General features: G+C 39.8%; 1 protein-coding gene across 1 annotated transcript in view; it reads left to right on the top strand.

Moving 5' to 3' along the window:
* Nucleotides 1-25,290, top strand: part of LYST (lysosomal trafficking regulator) — a 347,836-nt gene that overhangs the window by 119,432 nt on the left and 203,114 nt on the right. The window contains exons 12-17 of the mRNA XM_030195890.1: nt 3,686-3,824; nt 6,085-6,258; nt 12,156-12,316; nt 13,893-14,083; nt 19,502-19,747; nt 22,801-22,974. Coding sequence (XP_030051750.1) covers nt 3,686-3,824; nt 6,085-6,258; nt 12,156-12,316; nt 13,893-14,083; nt 19,502-19,747; nt 22,801-22,974 — 1,085 coding nt within the window. The remainder of the gene's footprint in view (nt 1-3,685; nt 3,825-6,084; nt 6,259-12,155; nt 12,317-13,892; nt 14,084-19,501; nt 19,748-22,800; nt 22,975-25,290) is intronic.

The following is a 25,290-nucleotide window of genomic DNA, read 5'->3' as shown; positions in this document are numbered from 1 at the left end:
ACAAGGGATACTGATGGAAGATTGCCACATAAGGAGCAAAGGGGATGAGAGGGACAGCAAGGAATAATGGAGGATCCCAAAATAATGGCAGACCTGTATAAAAGGCACAATGAATCAACAGGAGAATTTTAAATTTAATTCAGGCAATCATGGTAAGCCCGTGCTGTTTAAAAGTGGGCTAACGTGATCCTACCTTTCTGAATATAGATCAAATTGATGGCTGTTCTTTGTATAAGCTGTAAACTTTTGAGAGAGGAAACTGGCAAACCCTTAAAAAGAGCATTACAATAATCGAGTTTAATTACTAGGGCATCAATGAGAGTAAGAAGAACTTTTCTGTCCAGATAAGGTTTAAACTCTTGCATTTCTTCAAAGGTTTTTTCAAACTTAATAATTCATTTTTATGTTTATATTTAACCAAATTGTATTTATTGACACAAGTGTCCTTCAGCTCTTTTGGGCTTACAAATCAGTTTGAACCAGCCTTTGGTGAGTTACAATGCCTTGAGTCTTCATTCACAACTGTCCGTGATTTTCTTTTCCCTATTGTTATATTCTCTCCCCCACCAAAAAAAATTACTTGGCTCAGCTATTACAACAGTCGGGGCCACATATTGCAGCATCCTCTGGAGTGTGGTATTGAGAAACATGGATCTGGCCTCCTGGGGCTATGACTGCTGTTTCTGCAGTAACCCCAATTAGCTCAGGGAGCAGAATCCTGACCCAAAAATCAACGTCGGGTTCCAAGCATGCAGCAGGCAACACTGCCACTAAATCACTGGGCTGGCTGATTCTAACTTTTATTTATATGAATATGTCATGTTTGTACTGAAGATTATACTTTTTCCTGTTTTTTTTCTTTCTGCAATAATAAAGCTGCCATAGTAGGCACTGATAATGCATTTCTGCCCCTCTTGTATTAGACCCTCAGTCTCACGTATCTAGCTATCACATGTTGGCTTCCTGTATGTGTTTGTGTGTCTGTGTATGTATGTACATACAGTCATAAGCAAAGGTTTAGGCACCTCTGGTTAAATTGTATGTTTCACTGAATACCTAAGAGAACATAAGTTTTGAATAAAAATAAAAAATACAATGCCTACATGATACAAAGTTAAACATTATTATTTCTTCAAATTTTAATTCACAATTACTATTTATATGTTGATTTTAATAGATTCAAATAAAAAAAAAATCGGGTAGATGCAAAAATTTGGACACCTTTCCAGTAGTATTTTGTAGCACCTCCTTTGACAAAAGTTGCTGCTTCCAGATGTTGCATGCAGCTAGTTAAGGTTGGTAGTTAGTAAATCAAACTAAAGTATTACATTTTACTACAGTACCAGTTAGCCACACAAGTTCATAATTCGCAAAGTAAATTTCATTTTTTATTGCACATGGGAACATTACACATTCCTGGCCACAGCAACACAAAGATAACAGGCCCTAAGTGAGGCCCCCAGTTCCTTCCCTGGCATCAAATGTACCCCACCCCAATCCAAGCCCCTAATCCAAACCTCTCAACACATATGTTTGTATCCTCTCAATTCCCTCTCCCAAGCACCTACCAGAGATTTCCAGATAGCTAGTTGGGGATCATAAGCAATCCCTGGATGCTTTCACCCTTTGGATGCCTGAGACAATGAGTTTTTTTTTCTTTTTCAAAATAAATCAGTTAAAAGTAATACCAAACAGTCTTTTGCATTATTTCTGGAAAGTATCATCCAGCAGTTTCAACCCTTAACTCCATAAAGAAAGGCCTTTGCATGAAAATGCTTTCTGGGTACTAGTTACAAGCTGATTATCTGCAGACATCTGCAACAGCATTTAATTAGTGGAGCACAGCTGCTATACAGGAATATTTCATTCCATGATCACACAAATATCAGTGGACTTTCCCTTGAATGATAAATCTTAGTAAGTGCAATCCAAATCATAAAATTTTGCATGTAAATTCATTAAGAAGACAAATTGTTCTTCAAAATATATGCATTAAGGTTTGACTCAGTGGCATTCAATTCCTAGGTCAGTCTTTATTCCCTGTGGTTGACTGGTGCAGGAGATGCTCAGAGGCAGTGCTCACAGCCTCAGGAATGGAGAGAATCCCAAGCTTAGCATTATGGAGACACCCAGTGGCTGATCTTAAGGCCTATTGATAGAATTTCAGAGGGAGCCCTGTTTGGCTCCTAGAAAAGGTTTGCTATTGCAGGGGGGATCTAAACATAGAGGAATAGACTCAGAGTAATTATAATTGAAAACTTATAGGGGCCCTTTTATTAAGCTGTGGCAAAGAGTGGCCTTAGTGCACACTTCAAGGGTCTTTCCCACATGCTAAGGCTGTGGGTAAAAGCAGGGGTAAAATAGCTGATTTTCAGAATTTTCCATTACTGGTGACGCATTTTCCCATTAGTGCGTGAGCCCCTACTGCCACCTCCTTCATGAACAGTGTTATCCCAACATTTGTAGGGCCTTTTACTAAGCTGTGGTAGTGTTTTTGGCACACTAAAAATAAACATGTGCTAAACGCTAGAGAAGCCCATATATTCCTAAGAGCGTCTCTAGCATTTAGCGTGCATTAAAAACGCTACCGCATCTTTGTAAAAGACCCCCTTAGTGCATTTTATTATTTTATCCTTTTCATAATGAAAAGTACCCCTTACCTAGAGATTCCTACTGATCCTTCTGCTTGTTGATTTAAAAAAAAAAAAAAAACCTCCCCCCTGAACAGCTTTGTAAAAGTGGGGGGTAAGGTACTTACAAATGTTCTCCATAAACAAATAGATAATTAGACTAGTGTGGCAACAGCTGCCTCCTCACTAGGCTTTTCTGGACTCTCTGAGTTTTTCCCTTGTCAGGGACCTTCAGATGAAGTTGCTCACTTGTATGGCTGATTATCCTACTGTTTGTAGAGAAAACTGTTAGTGAAGCCATTTATTTATTTTTATTTTTTTGTTATTTTTATTACATTTGTACCCCGCGCTTTCCCACTCATGGCAGGCTCAATGCGGCTTACATGGGGCAATGGAGGGTTAAGTGACTTGCCCAGAGTCACAAAGAGCTGCCTGTGCCGGGAATCGAACTCAGTTCCTCAGGACCAAAGTCCACCACCCTAACCACTAGGCCACTCCTCCACTCCACATTTAGCTTTTTGTTCCTCATAGCTGATCATTTGACAAGAATTTTTAAAAACATATTACAGTGGTCAACGTTGTAGGGTATGGTGTTATACATAAAGTAGGTAGAGTAACATTTTGATCCAAGTAAATACATGGTAGAGGATTTCAGTTATATGGTGGCATCTTCGATCCAAAGAATCAACTGATTCTGCAATTTAGGAAATGAAAGCTGACTTTAATCAAAATTGGATGAGTTATATATAAATAAAAAGTAATCCTGCATTGTATAACCTTGGTTCTCAATCCAATGTTTGGGAATACACCCAACCAATCTGGTTTTTGGGATATCCACACTTCAATGTGCATGAAAGTGTGCATGAAAGATTTCCATGCATTGTCTCCATTATATGTAAATCTATCTCATGCATATTAATTCTGGATATCCTGTGAGATCTGGGTTGAGAATTAGTGCTGCACAGCAGCTGGATATGTGTTGGCGTGATGTTTGTGTTTAAGCTGTGAATACCTTTTTTTTAATAATTACATCAAATGTCTGTTTACTTTTCTAGAAGGTGAAAGAAGAGCTGGATATCATAGTTATGGGGATACACTTGTGGAAGATGGCTGTGTTCATATTATTTCTCTAGGATCAAAAGCACTTATGTTGCAAGTGTGGGCAGATTTGAACACTAGAACCTTTATTTTTAGGTATGATTATTTGACTAAAATATATTTTTAAAATAATTTTAGAAGGGTAACTGACTTGTAAATAAAAATACATTTTTTTAAAATTTAAACTTGTTTTTATATATCACCAGTCCAAATATATTTTCTCTCAATGGTGTATAATTAAAATGTAAAACGTACAGTCCACAGAAAACAGACTTGCAATACATTTACAATATTCTCGGAAGCACATTTAAAGTTTATTTTTATACATTCTGAATTACTTGCATGTTTTTCTTTAACCTGGCAACAATACTAGCTTGGGATTCAGTTTTTGTTTTTCTTTTTTTTTGTTTGGTGGTATATTAAATTCACTAATAAACGTACACTTGAGCTAGGAACTAACTTGTGCACTGAATATAACAGCTTGAAAAGCTGAGTAGTAAATCTAAAATACAAATCCACCTCCTCCTCCCCATCCTATTTCTGCTCCCAGACTCCTATTCCTGCAGAACTAGCTCTTAATGGTTTTGCTAGGTATTTAATTTTCTTTGTTGTAAATTTTGCTGTGAAACTAGTAACTGAACTCTGTGCCTTTCCTAGTAGTTGTTGTATATGGTGACTCCTTGGGGCTAAACTGTGTAGTTTGCTGCTAGTTGACGTATATAGAGACGTATTTTCAGAGCACTTAGACTTAAGTTCCATAGGTTACATGGAACTTTGTAAGTCTAAGTGTTTTGAAAATGAGCCCCATAAATTTTTCCCTGAGAGGACATATTTTAAACATATGTTTCTCAGATTTGCCCCGCACTTCGGTCCGGGTCAAATGGATGCAGCGTACTTGGAATGGGAAAAATTAGGCCTTACGGAACTAGGCCAGATGTATGAACAGGATAACATAATCTCCTATGCAGATCTATGTCAAGGGCATGGGCTCTCCCCTTTGCAAGCCTTACAATATTTCCAGGTATGAGACTTTATTAAGAGACTGGCAGAAGAAGAACTAAATCTGTCTGAAACCCTCATGGAGCAGAGTATGCAAAAGGGGGGAGGTAGAGGCGGGATTACTCGTTTGTACAGAGCCCTCCTGGCATCCGACAACCCATTGGAGTATTATACATCCAAATGGGAATCGGCAATGGGAGTGACCTATGCGGCCACTAGGTGGTCACAGTCCCTCAGATCACTGCTGCGAGTATCAATATCAAGTGCACTGGTTGAAAATGGCTACAAGATTTTATACTGATGGTACTATACCCCTAGCAGATTGGTAAAAATGTTCAAATCAGGGTCTGATCTCTGCTGGCGACAATGTGGTTTAAAGGGTGACATGTCTCACATTTGGTGGACCTGTACACATACACGCCGACTTTGGTCAGAGGTACTCGATATGTTAAATAAAATAACAGAGGTGACCTATCCCCTCAGCATGGATCAATGTCTACTACACTTTAAACCGAAAGGAGTCCAGGGATCTGCTCATCATTTTGCCACATACTTGTTTGTGGCATGCAAATTGATCATTGCGACAGCCTGGAAAAAACCATGTCTGCCGGGGCTCCAGTCGGTTATGGAAAAACTGGACAGGATTCAGTTGATGTCAAAGCTTATGGCTCTCAGAAGGGGACAGATTGTTCAATATTACAAACTGTGGGAAGTATATGATAAATGGAAAAAAGCCAACCAAACTACAAATTCATAACTTTTCCCAGACATGCATGGGGGTGGGGGGAGTTTAGATTAGGGGGGGGGGGTGTAAGAGAAAGTAACGAGGCAGTTATTTGAGGACACTTGTTTACTATGTTCACTTGCTTTCTATGTATAGGCAATTTAAAAATCTTACACTGTATCGTGTATAACAAGATATATTGTGCCTTGAGTACTATGTTCTGTTTGAAAAATTATAAATAAACACATAAAAAAAAAAGAAAATGAGCCCCATAATCTCTCAGTGGGGATACAGGGCAATACTTGCTGCTTTTGTACAGTGCAACATTGGGGTTCAAATGTAAAATACATTATTCAATTATTCTTTCCAAACCAACAAAATATTTTGAATTTGTGCTGTTTAAATCTCCTTTCTCCTCCATGCCAAAGAGAGAGACAGCACGCGCGCACACACACTCACACACACACACACACACACTCACACACTTGTGCCTATGCTCACATATGCATAAGTAGAAGTTGGAAAGAGGTTCATGAGTCATGTTGTACATTCTTTGTCCACTTGTTAGTTTATTACTGCTGGTTATTGTTTGTGTAACAAGCAGCTATTTTCTTTTAACTTCTGTTTCCTTAGATTATGCATAGATCCAAATGATGAAATGAAAGCTGGGGTTCTAGCCCAGGCTAAATCCCATGAAAATATTTTTCTTCCTGGTAAATGGCAGCATTTAGCATTAACATATTTTCAAGAACCAGAAGGAAAGAAGAGCATCCATGGAAATCTCTCGATATGGATCTCTGGTGAAAGGTACTGTGTATTCAAGGATATTCTTCATTATGTATGTTGACCAGTTAACAGAATTTTTTCTGCTAAAATGTTAAGTTACATTTATAGATTACTTTCCTTGAACAAGGTTCAACCCAAAGTGAATTAGAGCAAATCTAATACAAGAGTTCAGTATGTACACGATAACAATAGTACAATAAATGCATCATGGTAACATCAATAAAACGCACCTTTTTTTCTACCAGTCTAGAGGTATAACTCAGTTCACCCCACTCCACTGGAGAAACGAATGTACTAAACCAACTACTAAAGCTTTATATGTGAACTGTGTATTTGTGTATTTATAGTGTGTAAGAGTATATATGTGTGTCTATGCAGCTTAGATGCTAAATGTGAAACCACTGTCGATAAAATGCAGCTGCTATTTTAAACAAGGAGAGAATAACAATGTTGCTCATCAGTAACAGGCATTTTCTACAGACAACAGGATTTATCAGGCATGTAAGTGGGTGACATCTTTGCATGTGCCAGGATAGAGCAGCCTTCCCAGGACTCAGGACTAAATGTAACATTCTGAGCATGTATAACTGTTCTTGTATACAGCAGTCTGCAATTTCTCAGTTCATTTCTTAAATAAAGAAGATATCCAACCTTCGGGAAGGTGGGAGGCATTGTTGTATGATCAGTCCTGCAGTCTGTTGAAAACACCTACTACAGGTGAGCAGCATTGCTTTTTCCATTCACTCTTTGAGGAATTACATCGACAAATGAGGAAAATGAAGTGAGAACTGCCTAAGTACAGCAGGAAATACAAAGTGTTATTTGAGGAGCCATTTGTTAATCAAAATCAGACAAATAAATGGTTAAGGATAAGTGAATTGAAACCTAAAGAATGAACGATTGATAGTTGCGACCCAGTACAGCAGATTACGGACAAGATGGTTTATAACAAGGAGAGGAAAAAAAAAAGGTACAACAGATACCTGTAGATTCTTTCTCCTGGACAAACTCTTAAACCTGCAGATCATCCTGTATAATAATTTGCACCTCCAACGTTCTACGTCTGGATGCCTGGGTTCGTAACACACTTCCCATTGGTCCGCCCTGGCAATGACATCAGAGGGCGGATCAGTGAAAGGGAAGGGAAGCCAGTACCAGCCAGCCACAGAGCGTTGGAGGTGAGTAGAGAATCGCCCCCTCCCTCCCCCCCGTCCTTCCTCCGAGTTCCAGGCCTCCCTCTCCTCCAAGTTCCAGCCTCCCTCCCCCCTCTCCTCCGAGTTGCAGGACGCCCCCTCCCCTTCGAGCTGCAGGACGCCCCCCTCCCCTCCGAGTTCCATGCACCCCTCTCCTCAGAGTTCCACACCCCCGCGCCTCCCTCCCTCACTCTCTCCCCTCTGATTGCATGCACGACCTGTCCTTGCCTTCCTGCATGCAGGCTGTAATTTAAAAATTCTTCCCTCGGGGTCCAGCGTCAGCAGTGAAGGCGAGCGGCGCTTCAGCCTGCCTTCCCATTTGTCTCAGCTCTGCCTCTGGTCCCGCCCTCATTTCCTGTTTCCGGAAGGGCGGGGCCAGAGGCAGAGCTGAGACAGATGGGAAGGCAGGCTGAAGTGCCGCTCGCCTTCACTGGTGACGCCGGACCCCGAGCTAAGAATTTTTAAATTACAACAGGCACTTAGGAAGGCGAGGGCCAGGCGGAGGACAGGTAATGCTTGCACTCGGAAGGGAGAGAGAGAAGAGGGAGGGAGGCACGGGGGTCTGGAACTCGGAGGAGAGGGAGGGAGGGGGTCGGTCCTGTAACTCAAGGGGGAAGGGGGGAGGTGGACTGTCCTGAAACTTGAAGGGGAGGGGGCGTGGAACTCGAAGGGGAGGGGGGCTGCAACTTGGAGGAGAGGGAGGGAGGTGGGGAGGGCATTTTATTTATTTATTTATTGCATTTGTATCCCACATTTTCCCACCTCTTTGCGGGCTCAGTGTGGCATCAGAAACGGGCCTCTTTTACTAGTGTTTTCATAATCTCCTTGTTGACCTGAGAGCTGGAACTCTTTCTCCACAAATGATCCTTGGGTCTTCCTGTTTGTTCCCTCCATGCAATTGCCATTTAGCCAATTTCTGCAATGCTGAGGTTATAATAGAGTCCTTCCCAGATTTAACAATATCTTTCCTCAGAAGTTGCCATAGTTCCTGAACCACAGTGCCTTTCCACAATAGTTACCAAAAATCCAAAGGAAAACAGTAACATCTGATATTTTTTTTATGGAGTAACCCGAACACTTTCTTAAATTCTCTCTGCCTCTGTAGTGTAGTATTAGACAGATCACTCAAAATTCCAATTTGATGATTGTCTCATACAAGTTCTCCAACACTTTTTGCTTTTTTTGAGGAAAAGTTCTTTATCTTGAAAGTTCTGGAGACAAGCAACAGTATCTTTTGAGTAGTCTCACCTCTTGGGCCCCAGCACTTTGTGAGCCATCTCCACTTTATGCACCTGACCAGACTCTCCTCTGCTTTCCTGGTTGTACCCACTACTTCCTGAACTAATTGTTGCACCACCTGCACAGTGTCACTGTAAGCCTCTATTTCAGGAATATCTGTGCTCTTTGTATTTCTTCTTGAGCTGTTTTCTTTTTTTATTATTTTATTTATTGATGTTAAGTAGTTATTACAAAGACAATCTTTGCATAGGAAGCCATAAGAACATATATAAATCCAGAGGGAAAAAATTATGATTTTACTTCAATGAATAACACTTCTGGAACCAAGTGAAGAAATCTAAGAGAAGATTAGGTATATAATCACAAAAAACAAAACAATCAAGCACTGTTTTATTTATTTATTTGCTGCATTTGTACCCCACATTTTCCCACCTATTTGCAGGCTCAGTGTGGCTTACGCTATGTTGCAAAAGGTATAATCATAAACAGAGTAAGAGGTATGGTCTAATTTAACATATTACTGTGTAAGAAATTAGGTAGATAGGTCAGTAGAATTATTTACATAACACAAAATAAATAAGGTAAGATATAATGACCAATAGTGATGTGATTAACATAATCAAATTAGAAGGGATCAGTATTAGTTGGTTTAGATATAGAATGGAATCAAGTCATTAAGGAGGATTTTTATTGTAAGTCTCTTCGACTATGTGGAATAGTGGCTATTCACTTATCTCATAACTGGAATACAATGATATTAGCACCTGAAATCAAATCTATACAGCTTCTTTTCCCTCCAGAAAAAACTGCAGTTGTGTGTGTGTGGGGGGGGAGGGAGTTAAAAAAAACATATTTAACATTATTCATGGAAATAATACATTTGCGTGGAAACCGTAATTGAAATGTTGCGCCTAAGTCAAACACTTTTTGGCAAAAAGTCAAAAACTTTTTAAACCTCACTCGAGTCCATTTAGATACATCTGGAAAAATAAGAATTTTACCCTCCATAAATTTGCAGTCCTTCAAATGAAAATGTAGACATAAAACAGCTTCCTTGTCCAGACAAAGGATGCTAAAAGAGTTGCTTGAGATAGATTTCTTCAGTAGATATTTCCAGAATGTTAGTTTAAACTATCTGAGGAAGGATCTCCTTGAGCATATTCTAATGAACTACTACGCTTCTTAACAGGAGAGGAGACAAAGAGGCTCATTTTCAAAGCACTTAGCCTCCCAAAGTTCCATAGAAACCTATGGAACTTAGCCTCCCAAAGTGCTTTGAAAATATGCCTCAAAATATATCTTATTCAAAGGTGGTAAAGTTGTTTCTTCATAATTAAAGACATCCTTTAAAAATTTATAAAATGCCTCTTTAGGTGTAAGTGTAAGCAATTGTGGAAAGTTCAGCCATCTCAAGTTCAATGACTTAGCATAATTCTCAAAGTTTTCAATCTATCAATAAAGAACCATCTTGTCCCGTGATATAGTAACTTGAGTAGTTTTAATTTGTTGAACTTGAATTTCTATATTTCCCACCTTTGTATCCAAAGCTGAAGTCTTTTTCTCCAGAGCCTGAATCCTACCTACATTCTGTTAGATAGCTGGAAGAATCTTTGAAGAAATAGTGTAAAGAGCTTCTACAGCTTGCCAGATCGAGTCCAGCGTGATTGCTGCTGGTTTGATCAGTGGTGGCAAGAACTTCTCCAGAGCTGCAGCCTGACCTTCCAGTTTCTTCCCCACTATTGGGGCTACAAACGCACCCTGTGATGTCATTATGCCATGAAGGGCCTCACAGCCCAACCTACTCACTCCTGTAGAAGATGCCAAAATCAATCATGGCCCTCCAAGATCCAGCTGCGAGTCTTTCCCAGGAGGCAAGGGAGTAACAGGTCTTGTGGCGTTCAGCGAAACCTCGCCCCCGTGGTTCAGGTTCTTCTCTTCCACCCGAACAGCTGGTATGTCCAAAGCAGCACTGATATGCTGTGATTTCAGCCTGCCGCTACTGGGGGAAAACCACCCAACGAGCATGTTGAACTGATGGTTTCCCACGACACAGGCATAGTTTCCAAAAAAGGTAAGAAAGTGGCAGAACTGATTCTCACGCATCTCACACCACTGCGGCCATCTTGATTCCCCTTGATCTGTTTTCTAAGTCCTGCACCTGGCTGAGCAGGTCCTGGGTGCACTGCTGTATATCCTAGCTCTCCTGCATGACTGTCATAATTTCCTTCTGCTCCCCAACTCTTCTTTCCACCTCATCCATTCGACCTACCAGCTGTGCACTGTCTGTATGGATCTCCTTCATTGTTTCTCTGGTCTTCCTCCACACTGTTTGAAACTTGGTTTTAATTTTGGCTACCCACTTTTTCAGATTGCCTTTAGTGAATGCGTCCTTCTCCACAAACTGTGGGCTCCACCTTCATCTTCCGACGCACTCTTTCCCAAGTCTAAGTGCCTTTCATGGTCACTCGTTTGCTTGCACAGCTTGGCACCTATATGTCCTCTGCTTTCTTTTTTTCCCACCATACTGATTGCTCCACTGCCTAAGACACGCTGCTTTCTGAAAGCTGAATCAAGGACTTTTTGTTGCTTACAAAGGGGAATTACTCAGTTCAGCACTGGAGTTCTGGATTCACGCTGTCATGTGCCTTCCTGACGTCACTGGAAATCATAAATAAATTGTTATTAATTAAGATAGTTTTGTGGTGGATACAAATTTCAAATAGATTAAGATCTCCCAAATCATTTTACTGGTACCTTGGGACTTTAACCTAAACCCACAACTGATAAAGTGTTGGTAACTTAAGCCATTTCATTAGTAACATAGAGACTGATGTATCTTAGGCACCCATTTTCAGCTTCCTATTTGCCTATATATTTAGGTGCTGGAAATGAGTGCTGAGAACCTAAATTACTTGCTGTGACCTGACATGCCCATTTTGGAAGATCGATGTTGTAATTTAGACCTTTGACTTATTAGCTTGATAGTATTTAGAAGTAAAAGTCGGTAAACAAATTATAGGAGGTACTTTTTGTATTGGAATAAGTACATTTGTCACATATCTCAATAAACTAACACGATGACCACGTTCTTTGTCATGCTTTATTTTTTTTTTTACTCCAATCCCAAGAATATGGTTTAGACTATGAGATGAAAATGGGAATGTGTGTGTAATAGGAACTCTGTGGGTGCAGTGGGTCCTGAGCAAACCCAATATTGAGTAAGCGTCTACATTTGTGTCCAGACATCATCAATTTGCATTGTGTTTGGCACCCCAGTCATTTGTGCATGTGTAGGTGTATATGTGTGTTGGTGGTGGGGTGGGGTTTGGATTGATGGTAGGGTGTTAACTCATTTTGGGACATGATTACATTATGACCATTGCTACAGCAGAATAATTTGAACCTTGCTTTTAAAAGAAAACAAAAAGGAAAAAGTATGATGATTTAGTAATCCAAATTGTAGAAACCTTTTTGTTTTATTTTTAGAAAACCTGATGTGAGTTTGGATTATATGCTTCCAAGGAAAACAAGTTTATCATCTGACAGTAATAAAACATTCTGTATGATTGGCCACTGCACATCAACCCAAGAAGATCTGCTTCGATTAGCTGGAAGATGGCATTTTGGAAATTTACTACTGTTCAATGGTATATATATGTTGTTTTATTTTTGCACCGTTATATGTATTTTAGGTATTAACATATAGGGATCAACAAAATTGGTCTTAATTAAAAAACTTGCATAAAGAGAATTAACAAAAAAGGTGTGTGTGTTGTCTAAATCAGCCTCTGAAAAATGGAGAAGAGACAAAGTTGAGAACATTAAATGAAATAGGTGTAATGCATGTTACTTTGATTGAGAAAGTGAAAAGGAAGAGTATTTCCTTTGGGTGTTATAAATGAATGTTTTGTGCCCATTCATCATCTCTGATTCAGCCCATTGAGAATAGTTGTTAACTTTATCTATCATGTCTTATAATTCTCGGATGGTTACAATAAGACATACACACTCCATCAGAACAAAATATAAAAGCACAATAAAACAGCACTAAACAAGACAAATTAACCCCCACTTTCCACACAACAATCATATTGAGTAGGCCATATGAACCACTTTGAGCTTGCTTATGTAAAGGCAGTATGTCAAGTAAAGAATAAATATAAACATGCACCCCAAAATTACAATTTAAAATTTGAACATTAAATTTTGCAATTAAAATATCCTAAAAATCTCTGTAAATAATGCATTGTCATGTCATGCTTCACATTGTTAATGCAAGCCATATGTCTGCTCAAACAGCATTGACTTCGAGTTTTTTTTTTAAGGCACCAAGATCTCAATCGTTCTTAATGTTAAAGGGTAAAGTATTCATAATTGAGGTCCTGCTGCCTTAAATTTAGAACAGCAGTACTCTTCTAATCTGATCATATATGAAGGGATTTCAATCAAAAGATTTAGACTCAAACAAATGTCTGGATGGTTGTTATATCCTTAAAATTGCTTTGATCATTGGAGAGACCAAGTTATTCAAAATTTTAAAAAACAGCAACAAAATTTTAAGCTTAATTCTATACTCAATGGGAGGCCAATGTAGATGTTTTAAAATTGCAGAAATATGGGTATAGCATTATGTTCTTTATCATGATAACAGAATTGATCCTGGGACTCCATGGCCATTTATTTATTTATTTGTTTATTTGCTTACTGAATTTTTTAGCCCGTCCTCCTACAAGAATGGATTACAAGATTACATTGCAGCAAGATATTTCTTGTTTGCATTCTGCTGTTTTCTCTCTAGATTTGCTGTCATAGTGATGATTCGCTAACTGAAGGACATAAAATTGTCTCCCTTTGGAAATTAGAGCAAGGACACCGCTTTAGTAGCCAGTAGGAGCTGAGGTTTTGGTATGCTCAGTGTTTTATCCCTTGCTGGGTTCTGGGCACAATTTTTTGCAGTGCTCCTAGCACCAATTATAGTTTGATCTGACAGTTGAACTTGGGCATGATAATTCAACTGTGACAAACTAGATAGCATTTCGTATAGTTAGTAAGATCACTGCAGTTTTCAAGTATGTGTTCCTGTAATATGACCTATCTAAAATAGTTTACATATTTCACACCCATTATGCACAAAATAGGAACGAGTAGATTGATGTGAATGATATATTCAGCTGTTCATTTATTGTGTTTCAGAATGAGTTATGTTTTTATTTTTCAAAATAGGTGCAAAGATTGGACCAGAAGAAGCATTTTACTTATATGCTTATGGGCCAGATTTTATATCTTTAATGCCTTGTAAATATGGAAAAATGGGGATTAATTACTCCAAGTATATCAGTGAAGATATTCTGCAATGTGAACAGATTAAAGAACTTGTTATGAATAATAAAGATGTGGATATTGGACCACTAATTGTAAGTAACTATTTTTTTAAATGAAAGATGATTTCAAGAGAAAATACCCGTCGCCCCCAAAAGAATATATATCCATCAAATATCAGTAAAGCATGATGTAGTATTGAAGGTGGTAGTGAAATGAAGCTTTAAGATTGGCATACATTAACAATAATAATAAGTGAAACAAACATCATCTTAAAACATGCTAGCAACCCTGAACCTTCAGTCCTTGTGTTTGGCAGAGGGATTACATGCTTGGGGGTGGGGGATTTTTAGGGTCCACTGGACCACCAGGGCTGAGGTCTGCTGGTCTTCCACATTCCTCCCACTTGTCGGCAAATCCTAATGCCAGCTTTGAGCTGGTGTAGGGTTTGCTGCTGGAGCAGCGCCCCTGGGAGGAGTACGGGAGACCCTCTTTTGCATGCAATTAGTGGTCAGAGCTGGTGAGCTTGTTACACACGCTCGTCGACTGATCCTGGGGCAGGGGCAAATGCTGGCGCTAGTCCAGTGCTAATGGCTTCTCGTGCCCGTGTTTGCTTCTGATCGTCTGAGGGCATTTAACTTTGTTCTTTTATTAGCCATTTAAGAACCTCTGTTCATCAGGGGCTGTTGTAGCTTCTGAGGGGAATAATGAGGTAATGGCTGTGCTAGAGGAAATAAATACACCTTCTGCACCTGGGCCTGAGCTCCTGCTCTCCACTAGGAATAAAGAAACTGAAATACCAAGTCTATGTACAGGTTGTTTATTATGAAAAGAAAGTTCTCCGAGGACAAGCAGGCTGCTCGTTCTCACTGATGGGTGTGCGTCCACAGTGGCCCAGGAACGGAGGATTTTTCCAGCAAAAAAATCAAAAAAGCTTTAAGACAGCTTCCGGATATCTCAACACTGAGACCTGAAGGCAGCTTGGAGTCTTTTTAGCCACAGCAGTGTTGATTTCTACCACATCTGCGGGTGAAGCTTTGCCAGCATGTCAGGAACCCTTTCTGTGATGAGTAGTGCAAGGTAGATGGAGACTTGGGCGTCACCTATAGAGCATTTTTATGAGTCTGACTCAGAGTGCTCCTGGGACTCTGGTTTTCTTGGATGAGGAAGGGGTCACCAGGTCTCCTTTCATATCATTTCTCACTTCTCTTTTGAGAAAAGTCCTTAACTGACAAGCTTTCATTCATTGTTTTTGTGAAGGAGATGGCACAAGCCATCCTATTTAAGTTAGAGGTGAAAGAGGAGCCCAGAGAAGCATTCCTCAACCCACCCCTGAAGGCTGTGGTAGTGTCAATTCACAGAATTCTGATGGATGTTGAGGTGAGAATGTGGGAGACTTCTTCCCCATTTATGCTATTAACAAGAAGGTACAGAGTGCAGATGCTCACAGATTGGAGAAACAGCAGCTTTTTCACCCTTCCATGGTGGTTGAATCCACTCTGAAAAGAGCCAAAAGCTTCAAGACTCGCTCCTTGGTGCCCCTGGGAGGGAAGCTTGGACATTGGAATCTTGGTTTTCAGAATGCTATGTTTGTGTCCCACATAGCATCCTAAACCAGTCAACAAGGAGTGAGGAAACAAAAGATGAGGAAGCCAAAGCAGGATGATGTAAAAAAGTCTTTAATGCTTCCAAAACACTGCAAGCGTATTGTCGAAAGACTAGACATGGCCTTGTTTCAGCTGGTGTACCTTCATCAGGAGCCTTGACAAACACAATGCAACAAATATGAGAATCAGGGAAAGTACAGTGTTATAAATATCAATCTTAATTGTGCCAAACGGCACCGTCGATCATCAGATGAAGCAGTGTTTCACATGCAAATAACATCTTATCAGTTCTTCATGAGCATGTGGGATATTGTGCACAGTTCAGTGGAGTTTGCTGACATTCCCTAGGAGAAGGCTGAAGAACTTTGTGTCTTAGTAGCCAAAGGTCCCCCATGGCAGCAACAGATGGGAAGAGGCACAGTGGAGCTAACTCAAAAGCTCTGTCTTTGGGGCTGGAGAAAGTTCTTATGCAGGCTTCTGTCAGATAACATCACCCATGTGTGAGGATTTATGTCCTGTTGTCTCAGAGAACACTTGCTACAGGTAGGTAACTGTTATACTGGCCTATAACTGTTATACTGGTCTGCAGGATTTGACTCCTTTAGTACAGGAAATATGGTGGCCTGCTTAAAGGCTGTAGGCACTAACCCAGAAATCAAAGAAGCATATCTTATTAGTATTAAATTTCTTTATTAACAGCAAGTGAACAAACCATCAGAAAATGATTATAAAAGTTATAACATGAAGTTTGCAATCATAATATGACATAACTTTATAAAAGCTTTTGGTCCTCCACCGCTTTTAATTCTCCCCCCTTCCCTCTCCACCCAACCTGCCCCCTTCCCTTAATGCTTAGAGAGAAACTATATTCTCTTTATGTCCATTTAGATCCCACACTCCCGTCTTAATATCAGTGCTAAAGATCTCAAGTACCCATGCAGGGTTTTGGCTCTTATAATCCCACATGAAATGCTTTTACTAACATAGTAGATGACAGCAGAGAAAGACCTGCATGGACCATCCAGTCTACCCAACAAGACAAACTCATATGTGCTACGTTCTGTGTATACCCCTCAACCAACCTAACATCCTGTTTCCATAAGATCCCCCAATCCCCCTCCCCCCTGTTTCCCATTTCAAACTCTAGGTGACTTGAAATGAAATTCAGTACAAACCAAATTTCCACTTCTAGAAACATAGAAACATGACAGCAGATAAAGGCCACATGGCCCATCCAGTCTGCCCATCCATTCCTTCCACTATTTCTTCCTGTCCCTAAGAGATCCCATGTGCTTGTCCCCATGCTTTCTTGAATTCACCATCTCTCCAAGATATGGCTAAAGTTGGGGGCAGGGGGGGGGGCTGTTTATTAAACTTTTGATGAACCTGGGAGTTTAATGGCGTCCCTTCAGCCTTTGCCTCCCAAATAATTTTGTAATTTGGCCCTACAATGAAAAGTGGACCCTGATCTGTCCATAGAACTAACCAATGTGTAAATTGAGCTAATGCATATTGATCCCCTGGGCCCACTGGGATTCCTTGCTGCAGATTCGCAAAAGACAAACGTGTGCTATGTAATTTAAACAAATTCTCATGCAAACCACCCCACTCTGTGCCGAGCAAGCAAACACAGGATTTTCCATACCCTGTAAAAAAAAAAATGCATTCCCCACTATAGGCAAAAGATCACTGCTATGAGAATTCTGTTTCCACATTATCACAAGACTGCAATTGGGGGTCATAACCACCAATTTGAATCTAAGTGGTAACAGAGCAAGAGCAGAGGAGGATTACTCTTGCCCCAGCTATTATATCAAAGAATTAAAATAAAATCCCACTGTAATAACGCATATCTTCACATATGCCAGATTCATTGTCTAAAATAGCCTATATATGTATACAGACACACACATACTAATATAAATCTTCATCTATTATATCACCAGGGATAGCCTGGTAAGCACTGGTGCTGGGGACAGAGGAGTTGGGGGGGGGGGGGGTTATGATCTTATGATATTTGGATGGGAGAGGGTTGGGACTTTGATTGAGCTTGTCATGGGTGGGGACAGGGCTGATTTGAGAAGACTATATATTCTTTAGTTTGGCGGCAGCTATGCAACCTGCCTGCCAGCGTGGAAGTATTTAACTCCACCTCTTGAGGTGGCATTAATTTCACCCATGGTGTTGGCAGCTGTGATAGTGTACAGTTACGTATTTTGCACTTTCAGTGCTGCCCACTCCCATTCTTCACCCATACCCTACCCAGTTCCACCTCACAAAGCCTTAAGCAGTTAGCACATGATTTTTAATGTGCTGCTGTTTTTAGTGTGTGCTAGCTGTTAGCACAGACCCACGCTAATGAATCCTGTGTATTAAAACATCCATTGACTGTTTAACGCACTTTAGTAAATATCTCTCTAAAACGTTTTAGTGCATGCTGTTTTCCAGCATCACACACTAAAAGCTGTAGGCTACTCCCTAGGCTTTTAAAGTTACCTCCACCCTCTCTAGTGAGGATTGGTGAATAAGTGCTTAGTGTCAAACTGGAGTTTTGGTTTTTATTAGCTGTTTAGATCAAGGCTGGCCCAACCATTAGGCAAACTGGGACAGTGGGTGGGGGGGGGGGGGGGGGGCAACAAAGAACAACTGCTCTTGAAGCAGAACAATAGGTTCTGGAAGAATGGGCAGTTTTGAAATAGCCCATTTGCCCTTCTAAATGACTTTTGGAAACCACTCTCCTTATGTATGTATTTATAAAACTTTAATATTTAAAAGCATGATGTCCAGATTCGTGTTTTAGAAGATTGTTCTGGGAATGATGATATTGGGATGATCATGATTCTTGAATTTAATTATCAAAATCTTGTTGGGGGGGGGGGGGGGGAGAAGGCAAATTCCACCCACGTGAGCATCCGCCTGCAAAATATTCACCATTGTATCTTGATGCATGCATATAGAATATCATATATTGGAAAATGTTTATTACCATGTATATTTATTCACATACTTGTATAAATGACTAGAATACTGGCTTTTGACATAAGGTAAAGCTGCCTCTAACTAGCCGGCTCCTTATGGAATTACCCTTCAAATGTACATCCCAGGCTATGGATTTTCAGCAGCACTATCTACATTCCTACAGCACTTAAGCCTTTTGTGTTAATCTACCAATTGTTATAACAACTTATACTACAGTTCCTGTAAAGTTTATTTAATTTATCAGACCCAACAATCTGGGATGAAATGGAAAATAGATATATATATTTTGGTGGAGGGGGGGGGGGAGGTTGCTAGGAGTATAAAAGTTAATTGAAAGTGGATTCAAGGCTGAAGGCTCACCTTGGGCACCTAATACCCTTGTATTGGACCTTGTTTAGATTGATTGTATTTTAAATTATTTTGCTTCTGTATTGATTTATATTTGTTTTATATTGCATAGTGAAATGTATTTTATGAAATATATGTTTTAAAGTTTTTGTAAGCTGTTTGTGTGAACTGTTAGGTTTCACAACCTGAATTATAAATGCAATAGAAAATTCCTCCCCGCCAATAAAGTTACCCAGTTTTCAGAGTCCAAATGGGGCAGAATGATCCTCAGTTGCTTCAGCACTGGTGGACTGGAATGTCTGGGCATGTGTCTAGGATTGCGTACGATTCAGAAGAGGAATGAGGGTAAATGGATAGGAAGGCTATAAGAGAAGCCCTCTGGATGGGAAACATTTTATACGGTTTGCAGCATAGCTTTTATTGGCAGGGTGCAAGGCAGGCTGCAAAAATAAAAGAAATATAAAATTGTTTTTTTCTTTCACTAACAAAATAAGATAATGTAGTAAGTACGCTATTTAAAATCTAAAGTGAGTGTAAAATTTGAGCTTCTTTGACAAATCATATTTGTTTATGTTCTAGGAAAGTCTTGCTGTTGTGTATACCACAAATTATCCTGCTCAGTATATCATCTATGAGCCAGTTATTAGACTGAAAGGTCAAGTGAAAACTGTTCCTGCTCAGAGACCTTTCAGTTCAAAGGATGTGCAGAGTAATGTACTGGATCCATTATGTCTGAAAACACTCCAGCTTATGGAACACAAAAATCTACAGGACATATTGCATGAGATAGGTGGCACTGGAGCATTTGTGTTTCTGTTTGCTAGAGTAAGAAACTAATATTTTAAAAAATAAAAATTACTTCTTTTTTTCCTGTTTTTAAGATTTGTAGATCATACTGAATGAATGTTCTTTTTCCTTTTGTGTGCACATGGTTCTCTTCTGGATTACAAAATTGTTTTAAAATTATCCCTAATCACTTGAGGATAGGCAGACTGTGCTGTTTCATTAAGCAGGCATCTTCAAAGTCTGATATTCATATACAGAGCTGTAGATGTGCTTTTGTATAAAAGCAGTATAAAAATCCCAGTTTTTTTTCATAATACAAGTTTTTATTCATTTTTATTTTTAAAAAATATTTTTTTAGATATATTTGGCTTGATATTCAGCAGGTGGTTGTACAAGAAGTTAAAGAAGGCAAAAGGATTTGTTCAAGCATTAGTAGGAAAGTATATTATGAGTAAAGTTGTAAAGGTGTTATATTATAGTCGGATAGGTGTTGTATTATAGCTAGTTAAGGGTTTTCGTGGTAGGCTTTGTTAAAGAGGTAAGTCTTCAAGGCTTTGCGGAAGTTAATTCGTAGTATGTAATATTAGGTGAAATCAGGGATGCGGTAAATTCTTTTTCACATCATTATCTGTTTAGGTAGTGACCGCACAGTGGATCCTATGCATGTATAGATGGTGGTGCTAAATATAGGTATTAGCGGTGACCATGCTGTCTTTATCTGTTTAGTTCATAAGGTCTAAAGTAAGAGGATAACTTATCTATTTAGTAGCTAGATATCACCGCTAATTGGATAAATTCTGGTGCTGCCTTCCACCCTCCCCTAATGTGGCTCCTAATTATATGGATGCTATCTGGCCGTTTAGGGCCATGCTTACGAAAGCTTAGTGTGCCCATAGGAATAAAATGGGCTGCACAGCACTTAGCATGTGCTAAGCTTTAGTAAACATGGCCCCTACAAAAAAACTTTCATCCATGGAGATTACATATTGTCTAAGTGACCCTTTTCCTTCTTCCTGGCTAAAGATGCAAGAGCTGCATCTGCTACCAATGTTGTTATCTATGATCTTTCAAAGCTTATCATTAGGACAGATCCCTGATCTTTGGAAACGCGCTATTGTTCAGCCTACTCTTAAAACAAACAAACAAAAAAAACCCAATTAAAACCAACCAGATAAAAAAATAAAACCCCACTCTTGATCCATCTATACCTGGTAACTATCGCCCTGTCTCCAATTTGCTTTATGTCTAAAGCATTAGAGAAAATCATGTTTAATCAACATGTCCTTTTCAGAAAAAATACTAGCTCTCCATCCCTATCAGTCAGGATTTCGACCTCATCATAGCACTGAAATTGTTATAACAGCACTTATCAGTGAACTTCACTCCCATTTTGATCAATACAACACTGTCTTAGCTGTTTCTCTTGATCTTTCTGCAGCTTTCGAGATGGTCAGTCATTCCCTCCTGCTTGCCCACTTGTCTTCTTTAGGTATCTTGGTTCACTTCTTTTTTATCACACCACTCTTTTCATGTTATGTTAGTTAATAATGTTTGAGTTCAGGGTTCTCGGGGGTGGGGGGAGGGTTCCCCAAGGCTCCATTCTCTCCCCTCTTCTATTCAACCTCTTTTTGAGCCCGCTTGCTGCTCTTATTCAGTCCTTTGGCATTTCAGTACACTTCTATGCAGATGACATACTTCTGCTATACCCAACTTCCCCGTCTTCCTCTTCTCTGGCTCCACTCCATGCTTGCCTTAAGGCAGTTGCGAGCTGGCTCAAGGAACACCAGTTAGTACCAAATGCCCATAAAACAGTAGCATGTTGGTTCAAGGGTGCACCTTTACCACCACTGTTCCCTATTACTTCTTTTGGTACAACCTTCTTTCTGCTACTTAGGAATCATCCTGGACTTCTCTTTCTCTCTCTTTCCTACCACACATTTCACATCTAACACAAATTTGTTTTCTGGTTTGTTTTTTTCGTCAACTCAGTACTATCTGACACCTTCTTGATACTTCAAACTTTCATGCACTAATTCTTGCTTTCTTTACATCATGACTTGATTATTGCAGCATTATTTATGCTGACGTCCCTCACTCGGCTCTGCATAAATTGCAAACACTACAAAACACGGTTATTAGGTTATTATGCAAGATTCACCGTTCAGATCATACTTTACTGCTGTTCAAAAAATATCACTGGCTTCCTGTTGAGCAATGGATCACCAATAAAGTTGCTCTACTTACCTTCAAGGCTCTTCGAATTTGTATCCCTCTCTCCCCTGCCTTACCATCCCCTACTGTCCCACAAGATCTCTCCGTTCAATTAATGATCATAGGTTACTCTTCTTTCTTTCCTCATACACTTGGAATAGTTTACCCATCACCCTATGAAGTAATACCTCACTTGAGTTTTAAAGCAGACTTAAAAACCTGGCTCTTTCAGCAGACCTTCGGGCAGACTAGCTGACTTAAGCACTGGCTATTCCGTTCACCTCTGCTGTTTACTCTCCTGCCTATCCTTTTCTCTACATATTCTCAATGTGATGTTATATTGAATTATTTCTTCTTTAACTTCTGATATGACTGTATTGCTTTCCTATAATTTAATGGAGTTTCTTTCCTTTTTTTTTTTTTAGTCTGTACACCGCTCTGCTTGTCAGAGCAGTATAGAAAGTCTTAGAAATAAATAAATAATAGTGATTTAATGGCTTGATGATATCCATATAATTATTTTTTTTAAATCTACAACCATTGGCAAATGCATAACTCCTGCTGAATATCAGCCCAGTTATTTATTGTTGTATACAGATTTTACTTGTACAATCTGTTGGAAAACTGTCTTTAAAGATGTATCACTCAGTTGCAGACTAAATTGACTAGTTTTATTTAAATTTAAATATGACCACTTTAAAGAAAATGGTCATCACTTTTTTTTTTCTGGGATCACATTTTTACATTTTGAAAAAGAAAAGTTGTTATCTTATTTTAGAGAACATCATAAAATATTTTGTAAGTCTTTTCAATATATAGAATATGCAAATAATGCTTTTTGCTGTGTTTGTAATATTTTGTTATAACTAATATTATTTCAGATTGTGGATATCAGTAGCTGTGAAGAGACTCAGGCTTCAGCACTGAAAGTTATACTGTCTTTAACAAAATACAATCATCAGAGAATCCAAGAGATTGAAAACTGTGGTGGTTATTCAATGATTAATCAGGTGTTAATCAAACCAAAGTGTATTATTGGCTTCCACATGTTAAAGGTATAATGCTTCCAATTCTTTGGTGGGGTTTGATGTATATTAGTCTTAAATTGTATAAGCCAAAGGCAGATGCCATGATTTAAACTTTCTGAGTGGGATGAATACACTACAGAACCACTTTTGTCTTCTTCCAAAAAGGAGCGAGTTGTTAATGTTAATAATAATAAAAAGTGGTACATTTCATAGGACGAGGAAGGTTAACCATGTTCAGATCTGTATAAGATAGAAATATTTGTAGCTCCATAGATAATATAATTTGTATATTTATGTATGCTAGATATTTAGGTACCAGTATGTACATGAGCCTAGAAATCTTACGTTTAAAAAATATATTTTGTAGACAAGCAGAATGAGTTAATCACACAATGATTCCATTTGTTAGAGCAGACCCTTGGCCTGCTTTGACCTGCATTTCCCCCCCCCCCCCCCCCCCCCAGTGGGCAATCTGGGCAGAGTGAAATCCACTTGCTCCTACACTTGAGGGCTCTGGCAGAAAAATGACAGCCATGACCTCTAGTGGTAGCCTCACAGTACTACCGCTGAGGTCAGCCCATAGCGGTAGTACCACAAGAATACCTCTAGAGATCATAGCTGCCATATTTCTGTCACAGCTGTCAGAAGCAGGAGCGATTGGGGTTTGCTGTAGAGGCCTATCGAATTTTGGTTTCAGTTTTGGCAACGAAACTGGCCCAGAGTACAGATTTGGTTTTGGCTGAAACCATAACTCCCATCCTTGCCCCCATGACCACTCTGCACCGTCCTCTCTCCAAACTGTTGGCCCCCCTCATCTGCAGAAAGTCCATCCTGCCTGGCCAGCCTCAATCCAGCAGAGAACCTGCCCTCTGTGGGCCACCCACTAACTCTGTCCTGCCCCCACACTTAGGCCCTCCCCGGTCTTACCTTTGAAACCATGGTAATCTAATGGCCTCTTTAGGACAGGAGCTAACCCCAGTCACTTCTGTCCATGATGGCTCTCATGGCAGCCATTTTGACTTTGGAGCTGGCTGGGGGCAGGATTGACTTGGGATTGCTCCTGCCCAAAAGAGGGCCAGGGAAGGGCTTACATGTGGGAAGAGGATGGAATTGGTGAGCTGCTTTGGGGCGGGTTTTCTGCCGGGGGAAGCTGGCCCAGCAGGATGGGCTTTCTTTGGAGGAGGGGGCGAGTCGACTGTTTTGGCTTCAGTTCTGACAGAAACTGAATAGCAAATTTAAGCCATGATTTGGTTTCGGTTGCCCTCTAGTTTGCTCCTTCCCAGATTGCCCTCTGGCCCAGAAGGGGGCCTACTTGGATATAGGGGGAGGGGCTTCTATGGTTGGGAGCCCAAATTTTGTTAGTGGTGGAGATTGGAATGGGGGAGGCTGATATCCCCTTATGCAGGTCTTGGTTGAATACTGGCCATGATGCATATAAGAGCTGGTGGCTAGAGCATGGCCAGATAGCTGTAGATATTCAGTGCCAGTGGTCCAGCATTGAATATTTGGGGTTAATTTAGCTGACAACTGTCAGAAGTTAAAAGAAAATGCTGACTGCCTCTGGCTGAATAATGACCAGCATATATCTAGAGCATAAAACATATCAGAATAAAGCAGTCCTGAGTGTTCAAAGTCTTATAAAATTGCTTTGTCCAAATAAAAACTGGTTGCCTACATAGGAACTAATTTTTTAACAGGGCACCTTAAAACCTTTTCAAAAAAGTTTCTGTTTTGAGTCTGATTTTGTAACAGGACACCTATGTGGGAAGTCCACAACAGTGTAGCTCCAGTAGTGCACAGATGCCTACACACATATTTACACTTGCTTCAAAGATGATGTAAATGTATGTGTGTGCTCCAAACTAGAGAATGACACGAAGACATGTCCTCGCCCCATCCCCGTGGGTTGCATAAGAACATGAGAGTAGCCATACTGGGTCAGACCAATGGTTCATCTAGCCCAGTATCCTGTTTCCAACAGTGGCCAAGCCAGGTCACAAGTACCTGACAGAAACCCAAATTGTGGCAACATTCCATGCTACAAATCATGACTATCTCAATAGCAGACTATAGCCTTTTCCTCCAGGAACTTGTCCAAACCTTTTTTTAAACCCAGATATGCTAACCGCTGTTACCGCTTCCTCCGGCAAAGAGTTCCAGAGCTTAACTATTTGTTCAGTGAAAAAATATTTCCTCCTATTTGTTTTAAAAGTGTTTCCATGCAACTTCCTTGAGTGTACCCTAGTCTCTGTACTTTTGGAACATATAAAAAATCGATTTACTTCTCATTCCACACCACTCAGGATTTTGTAGATCTCAATCATTTCTCCCCTCATCCTTCTC

The sequence above is a fragment of the Microcaecilia unicolor genome, chromosome 3, assembly GCF_901765095.1.
Source record: "Microcaecilia unicolor chromosome 3, aMicUni1.1, whole genome shotgun sequence".
In the NCBI taxonomy this organism is placed as follows: Eukaryota; Metazoa; Chordata; class Amphibia; order Gymnophiona; family Siphonopidae; genus Microcaecilia; species Microcaecilia unicolor.
The sequence above is the reverse complement of the archived record's forward strand: the minus strand, read 5'-3'. Positions and strand labels throughout refer to the sequence as shown.